This window comes from Drosophila montana, unplaced genomic scaffold (assembly GCF_035044405.1).
Source record: "Drosophila montana isolate Dmon_TW-CO22-7 unplaced genomic scaffold, ASM3504440v1 contig_2397_1, whole genome shotgun sequence".
NCBI classification, from domain to species: domain Eukaryota; kingdom Metazoa; phylum Arthropoda; class Insecta; order Diptera; family Drosophilidae; genus Drosophila; species Drosophila montana.
This window is the reverse complement of record NW_026997278.1, coordinates 521,495-529,877: the sequence shown is the minus strand read 5'-3', so window position 1 is coordinate 529,877 and position 8,383 is coordinate 521,495. Positions and strand designations below refer to the sequence as shown.

General features: G+C 32.4%; 1 protein-coding gene across 3 annotated transcripts; it reads left to right on the top strand.

Annotated features, from left to right (window-relative positions):
• Nucleotides 1-397: 397 nt before the first annotated feature.
• Pur-alpha (Purine-rich binding protein-alpha) lies at nucleotides 398-8,243 on the top strand. 3 transcript variants are annotated; one of them, XM_064681532.1, is made up of 9 exons: nucleotides 398-543; nucleotides 1,365-1,587; nucleotides 2,212-2,274; nucleotides 3,155-3,267; nucleotides 4,361-4,463; nucleotides 4,534-4,646; nucleotides 5,463-5,584; nucleotides 5,988-6,093; nucleotides 6,163-8,243. In XM_064681532.1, exons 2-9 carry the CDS (start codon nucleotides 1,545-1,547, stop codon nucleotides 6,316-6,318), a joined length of 819 nt encoding a protein of 272 aa, XP_064537602.1. In that variant the 5' UTR covers nucleotides 398-543; nucleotides 1,365-1,544; the 3' UTR covers nucleotides 6,319-8,243. The 3 variants fall into 3 exon arrangements, with proteins under 3 accessions (XP_064537602.1, XP_064537599.1, XP_064537601.1); XM_064681529.1 differs by having other exon boundaries at nucleotides 4,519-4,646; XM_064681531.1 differs by having other exon boundaries at nucleotides 497-557; nucleotides 4,519-4,646.
• The last annotated feature ends 140 nt before the right edge of the window (nucleotides 8,244-8,383 follow it).

Sequence of the window (8,383 nt, the reverse complement as noted above, 5' to 3'; positions counted from 1 at the left end):
AGTAGTACATTAGTATATTATACAAACTTCTATGCAATTTTTCAGTAAACAGCTCACAAAATAAAAACATTTGGTTTATTTACATATACATATTATATTATATATATGAGAAAGGATCTGATATAAATATAGATCGCCAACCCCGTTTTGGATGGGATACCCTTTCAATAGTCGATTTCGTTAAAACAGCTGATTTCGATTATTTTTTTGGAAATCGAGAAACAGGGTTGCCACTACTACTTATCAGCTTTTCGTGCCCTGCGTGCAATACAATCGAAACTAAAAAGTATAAGATATCGTATTGAAACTACTAACCGTTCATAAGAATTTTGATTGGTTTGCATCTTTCCTATTTAATAAACTAATTGAAGAATACGTAGAGAGTGTTTATGATACCTACATGACGAAACCTTAATTTGTAATCGCATTTCTTGTCAACTGATTATCATAACATGGGAAATTCAGCTTTAATAAAATCTGTTGCTCACAATATCGAAACGGACAGCTCACGTGCCATCTCGAAGTGAGCATCGTCGTCAAACGGTGCGTGCGTGTGTGTGCGTAAATTTAAAAAAAAATAAAATATAATTTGTTATTAAACTAATTTATGTTCGTATTTAAGAAGTGCATTAACTAACAATTATATTTACACAATTTAAATATTTGTGAGACTATCTACGTTCTTGTATGTACATGTGTGTATGTATGCATTTATGAACAGTAACATTTGTCAGCATAAAAGTTCTTAATGCACTTACAATGTTAACACTAGTTTCTGGAGCCTTAAAAATATAAAATGATATATTTAAGTAACATAATTACCAATGGCGATATCCGAGTAAATTACATAAACTTGGTGGGCAGATGGAATTGAACATACAAAGCCCCATACACATATGTACATACATAAGATATGCATGTGTGCATGTACAGCGTTCAAGGTTTTTGCAAGAGTAGTTCAATGAAAAGTTTACATGTACTTCTCTCTCTGTGTGTGTGTGTGTGTGTGTGTGGATGTGTGTGTATACAGGCAATAAGTGTACATTACCATATTGATATTGTTACGTATGTGTGTGTGTACCGTCAATTAAACACTAAATTAATATAATTACAATTATTATATATTATTATATATATGTACATTCAAAATTTTTAGCAGACACATATGTTTTGATACGTTATTTACATATATGCATTTATATGTGTATGCATTCACAAATATATATGCATGTTTGTGTATGGTATGTCTGAATAAACATGCACATATTAAAGTTTATGTATATTTACATACATCTTCAAAAATGTGAGATTTTCGTTTTCATTGGTCTAACTAATCACTTTACAATTATGTTTGTGCACGTTAGTTGGAGGAGTGCAAAGCTTTGCACCGGCTAACACGTTAGGTAAACATTGCTAGTAGGCGTACGATAAGAGGATAAGCGGATAAGAGGCACAAGCACCAGATAACCGGATAAACGGATTAACGGAGCACCATTTAAGCGCCAAAGCTTAACACAAAACGATATTCCCGAAAGTATTTCGTAATGTCGGATCTTGGAAGTGGCGAGGAAGGCATCTCAGGATCAAGTAAGTTCAAGTCATTCAAGTTCCCTTATGGCAGCTGTTGAATATACATGAATGAATATGAAATTCCCTTGTAGATAATTACTTAAAAAATATAGCTAGTAAACGTCTAGTTTGGTTAAGATATCTTTCAAAGCAGGCAAGTTTTTATCATTATTATTATCATCAATGTAAAGGTTAATAGCTCCTAAAGCACCTTCCTAAAAAAGGTGAGTAGGTGACTATACAAAATCAATTTGCCATCTAAATCTGGCAACATTATTGTTGGTCAAAATTCATGTAAAAATGTTACCCGCAAATATCCTATAGGTCGAAATTTCCCACTCCATAACACGGTCAAATCTTATTCGATTGCAACGAGGTTTGGTTCTTTGCTTATTTATTTTATGCGCCGCTAGTATATATATGTATATATACTTAAATTATCCTATATAGAAGGAGGATCTAGATATCAGATTATTTTTCGCATTAGTGGTGGGTTATCCCAAAATTGCTGACACACGTATTATTAAACAAAGTAGATAGATAGTAGTATTATTTTCACGAGCGGAAAATGGATGGAAAAGTTTGCATACTTATTGGAATTTGTATTTGTTCCTACATTTAATTATGTTCTTTCATTTTCAGAGTATAATGCAAGCAATATGGAAGGTTCTTCAAGCAGAAATGATTTTGATTCGTCTGCCAAAGGTATGTTACAAAAAAGATTATATCATTAATAAAAATGTTGCATACAATGGCTTTCAATAAAAATGGGATCTTGTCTATTAATTTCCATGCAAGGCATTAAATTATCGGCAAAACAAACAATCTGTTAATTATACCCCAAAACCCATTGAAAATTCCTAAGAAGGGTATAATCGTTTTTGACCAAATGTATGTAACAGGTAGACAGAAGCATCTTCAACTTAAAAAAGTATATAGTATAACATATCCTTGATTAGCCGATTCGATCAATAGCCGATTCGATCCTGTCCGTATTTATGAACGTTTCGTTCTCAGAATCTATAAAAGTTAAAGGCTGTAAATCGACTTGACTTACAGGTTAGCTCTGCGATTATCGATAACTTGCCGTGTTTCCCAGCAATCGATTAAAATTGCTATCGAAATCGTGATTTTTGTGCAAATCTCTTGGCTTTTAAGAAGCAGAACCCGCCAATGTATATACAAATGAAGTAACTTCCATTTTATAGCATTTTATAGATGTCGAGGAAAGCGAATTGTTGAGTTTTAATGGCTGTCAAGTTGAGGCACGTAGTTCGCGTCGGTAACGGGTTCAAGTCCGATTGAGAAAACAAACAAGCATTTGCTGTTGGTAGAAGAGGGTTCAGTCCCGAATAGACTCAGGACTCCCATTTTCCCATTTCAAGTCACATTTTCTAAATAGTTACATCCAAAACTTGGCTTTTAACCCTTCAGTTTGGTGTTGACCAACTTTTGTGTATATCTATTATATAAAATTTATTCATTCAGGGTCATTTTATGCAACATCTATTTATTAAATAATCAATCGAATATCGTAGATTTTCATTATTGATATCGTTTTTTGTATTTCTTATCGTTTTTGCAGCCGTAAGTGCAGTTGAGCAGGAGCTGGCATCAAAAATGCTCCAAATTCAATCAAAAAGATTTTATTTGGATGTAAAGCAAAATCGTCGTGGACGGTTCATTAAGGTGGCCGAGGTAAATATATCTATATATATCTGTGCATACCAAGACAAGAGCATTCATCAATATCAACATTTATTATAGGTTTCAATTATTTCTTAGAATAAGAAATCAGGTGTCAATAAGCGCTACTTTTGAAGATCCGTTTACGAGCATCCTTTCCTAGAACACTTTTGAATGCAAAATCTACAATTTCTGCTCACATTCGGGTTCGATCTATCTCGATGAGATTAAGATTCGCAAAGTTGATAGTAATCTTATATTTCTTTAGGCTAGTAAAACATAGAAACAGAAGCGAATGTGTTTGGAACAGAAGAAGCTAGATTTTCAGTTCAGTTTTCGACTTTAGGTTGGAAACACGTATTTATTATTTAACAAATTCGATTTTTGAATATTGGAGTATTCAAATCGGAAAGTTAAATTATTAAATAGGTGTATTCATTTGAGGGATGTCTTAAACTTTTCTGATAATCCTTTGCTCCTTGGTATAAATAGGGGTCAAGGATTTGGCGGGTGAAGTGTTTAACACGTTCTGCAGTATCCAAGCTTCCTCGGCGAAAAACGTGGGTAAACGAATTTTGAGCGAAGTTTTATGTTTTGTCCATAAGAACTTAATGGATGCGTGTTTCTGCCATCGAATTAACTTCAAAATCGTTTTTAGAGATCTTTGTGAAAATTATTGTAATACATGTTTCACACTTTCTGCAAAATCCATTCCTTTTGAATAAAAAATTGGGGATCAAAGGTGGAGCTCATTTGCGGAAATCCTTGAGAGGAATCATTTGAGATGTTTGCTACACGCTTTTCGGAAAATCAACCTGAACTCAAGATCTTTAAGAAAATTCATTTGAAACGTGCTTCACACTTTTCATAGGAGAACACGTACGGGAACGGGGTGAAAGAGATTTTACTTGAATTGTTTGTGATCAGCATTAATTCTCTGATCATAGAACATTCCGCGACCTAAGTTGGAATCGTCATTGGATCTGATCCAATCAATGACATTGTCTGCTTAAATATCCATACTGACAATTTGCATTTCATTTAGCATCGTTGACATCGATTTATCGATTGAGATATTAACAATATTTATTTGGCATCATTTCAGATTGGCGCAGACGGCAGACGAAGTCAAATATATTTAGCGCTGTCGACGGCAGCCGAGTTCCGTGACCATCTATCGTCATTTAGTGACTACCATGCTTCTCTAGGTAGGTTATGTTCTTTCATTTTAGGGAATGGCTTATGACCTCAAAATCAAATAAGTTCATCAAAATGTAGGCCCTCCGGAGAGTTTGCCCGAGGATGGCAAATTGAAGTCAGAGATGATGATTAAGGACAATCGGAGATATTATTTGGACTTGAAGGAAAATGCTCGCGGAAGGTTCCTCAGGGTAATTATCCAATATTCTAAATATGTTAATATATTAAATATTTAGTTTATAATCCGTTTATAATCCGATTGTCACAATTCGTGTAATCATTAACTAGTATTAGGCAATATGTATTTGTCATCTGTGTAAATAGTTTAGAATAGAAGGCTTTATACGAGCAAGCAGAAAGGTCATAAAAACAATTTGAGATATTCTAAGTTATTATCGATATCGTTAAGAAAGGAAAGTAAGAGGAATATTGCTGCCAGCCTGAGGCTTACAGAAGCAATGGAAAGCCGTTTATAGGATATATCATAGTCGGACACAAGAGGGTATTATTCAATATATTATTAGTTTCACTCCTTACTTATTTGCAACATCCCATCTATATTGGACCATTATACGTATCATAGGGCTGGCATAGAAAAGTGAACAACTTTTTTGCTTATCAAGATATCTTGATCATATTGTGTATAGAAAGAACAAATTGTCAGTGATTGTCTTGAGCTTGGGTTTCTATTTCTATTAACAAGGTTTTCTGGTTCGAACTTAATTCGGCTTAAAGTTAGGTTAATATACAAAAATAAATTGAATAATAAAATTGTCAGACTCGCTAATAATCCAGCTGCGATCTCATTATCATCAATTGATTGAATAGTCAATCAAAAAACGGGAATAATCTTAAAGACTTAGGTATCTCCTAATCGGTTACTCCCGACTAGAGCACTTCTTCTTCTTTTAATTGATCAAACAATTGAAGGTATTTCAAAGCATTGTTCTAGTGAAATACTTTCACTTGTTTTCATTTGCATTATGATAAAACATGAACAATTTCAGGTTTCCCAAACAATAACAAGAGGCGGGCCCAGATCTCAAATTGCGCTGCCGGCTCAAGGCATGATTGAATTTCGAGATGCGCTGACTGATCTCTTGGAAGAGTTTGGAGCCAATGATGGCGGGTAAAGTATTGTAATCAATCAATCTATTTGTTGTAAGGCTTTCAAATAACTTCAAGTGAGAACTTTATTCAGCAAATATACATATATATATATATATATATTCTGTACTGAGTCGCGTGAACAACAATTTGCAAGAGATTACTACTGGTACTTCTCGGCTGTAGATGATTTAAATCTACCCATTATAAAATTATATTTCACTTAGATATTTGAAAACGAGTGTGGTCCATTTAATTATTGACGGACATTTTTCATTCAAGAGCTGCTCGTTTTCTATGATTGTAAAGTTGAAAATGTATATAGTAAAGGGATTTTGTTTTTGTTTTTAAATTTTGCATATAGCTTAAAAGATGCGTACATCTAAAGTAAGTCGTATTTTTTGTTTCAATTGTTACAATTTCAGTTTTAAAGGCGATTTACCGGAAGAGCGTCATATGAAAGTGGATAACAAAAACTTTTACTTTGACATTGGTCAAAATAATCGAGGAGTTTATATGCGAATAAGTGAGGTAAGAGTACTTTTAAATATTTTAAAATTGATCAAGATATTCAATAGTTGAATTTTATGTCAATTTCAGGTTAAAAATAACTTTCGCACTTCCATAACTATACCAGAAAAGTGCTGGCTACGATTTCGCGATATATTTAATGATTATTGCGACAAAATGAAGAAATCGCCCGATTCAATCACTGCCGATAATATTGTACCGACATCTACAAATAGTCTTAAATAATTAGCAAGAAGCCCAGATCTTAGTAGTTATCAAAGATGCACACAATGCTAAATACAAAACATAAAGCTTTTTCAAATTTCTGCGTTCAAGCCTTGGAATCAAACAAACAAACAACTCAGCTGCTGTTGTTCCCCGAGAGAAAACAAAAATCAACAATTGTGCGACGATATGTAAATAGCTTTATGTATTATGCCAGCTGCTAAAATGATATGTGATTATTTTTGTTAAATATCGTTTCTTGATAGAAAGAAATCGAAAAGCTTTTAAATTAATTAAATGTATCTACTTATATGTATTTATATTCAATTATATAAAAGTAGCATTTAGAAGATTCATCTGTATATTAGTATACGTTTTTAACTATTATATTAATTTAATTAAATAACAAATAGGGCAACGTTTGGTCACACGAGAAAACGATATGCTTTAAATTTTTGAAACAATTAACCAATACGCAATATTGCATCCGTTAGAGAGAGATATATCTTTAATCAGGGATGTCTTTATTTAATAGATCTTTTAAATTTTGTTGTGCAGCCTTTTCCCCTCTTTGATTTATGATTAAATAACCAATTGTGGATATAGAAAATATTAAATATGTATTTAAGAGACATACACGTACATGGATGTATGTATATATATTAAATTCTGTTAAATATAGCTCTGTACCTTTGATATAATACAAACAAATAGCGAAAAATACTACCTTCATGATTCACAGGAATCTGTTCTGTATTTAGATAATATTTTACTCTGTGAATATATTGTGACCAATTTGTGCAATAGATCATCAAATCAGTTGTAACTATCAGCTTTATATTTTAAATATATATATACTGTTTTGGGATCTGGGATCCGTGATGCAAATTTCCCCAAAAAAAACACAACAATTTCCTTGACTAATTTTAACAATTTCACGGTCATCATTAATTGGATGTCCATTCGTAGGATAAAGGATAAAGCAATCTGTTACTCGTTAAACTAATTTGTAGAAAAAAGCCACTCGAGCACGCATATGTGTTTGGTAGATTGAATAGATCTATTAAGTGTGTAAATTTCGTCATAGTATATATATATATATCCAGTTGGCGTAACTTAAAATGTCATCGCAAATATGAATGTTACAAAAATTGTTAAAGCTTTTAGGGATATGTTATAAATTACAAAAAAAAATGTCTTTAACTAATTACTAAAAACGTTTATAAAACAAAAGTTTCAATGTGATCACGTAGAATAACAACTTATTAGGTACGATACAAAATGCATAGCAAATTAAATAGAATCCATAGTATGTGTGTATGTATATTAATTTAAACACTTACGTATATATACGCACACATGCCTATGTCTATGTATTAAAAACAACAACAACAATTATATGAATAATAATATACGAAATGCAAACTAGTGTTATATGATTAGTATCAAATTTCCGCCTATTAAATGGATAAACTATATAATATTTATTATTGATAATGACAACAAATACGCAATACAAAATGCACTCCTACAATATGTATATGTGTGGGTCACAAAAAAACCCTTTAATGTACATACATATATATATATATATATATATAGAGTTAAGTCCGCATGTTCGAATCTGTTAGCACAGATTCGCATATCGATGGACCTATTCTATTCAGTTGAACTCCATGTTGATTAGGCCTCCGGCGCAGCCCATAATACATACAAGTATATTCATTTGCTAAGCTAAAATGCACACATATAAACAACAACAAGAACAACAACAACACCAACAACAATGATTAACAGATACCATATGTGACAAAACGATTATTTATAATACAGTGAATTTATCTTTGATGTTGTTTGGCATTACAATTTTAAGAATTTTGTGAATGAAGTATCAAAATAAAGTTGAATAATACAAAAGCTCCAATGCAATACTACAAAAACGTAAACTTGCTCGATTCATTCAGTAATTTACACACAATGTGCAATCAATCCAGCGTAATGCCATATGTAATGAGCATCAGTGTGGACTACAAACTGTTTAGGTAGATAGCACTCGGACCTGGTGTCCTGGCCAAGCATATAATAC

Bases quoted from the DNA above. Each gene is read 5' to 3' on its own strand.
- Pur-alpha (XM_064681529.1), top strand. From the start codon at position 1,545: ATGTCGGATCTTGGAAGTGGCGAGGAAGGCATCTCAGGATCAA. The intron at 2,275-3,154 runs GTATGTTACAAA...TCGTTTTTGCAG, and splicing joins TTTTGATTCGTCTGCCAAAG to CCGTAAGTGCAGTTGAGCAG. The intron at 6,094-6,162 runs GTAAGAGTACTT...TGTCAATTTCAG, and splicing joins TTTATATGCGAATAAGTGAG to GTTAAAAATAACTTTCGCAC.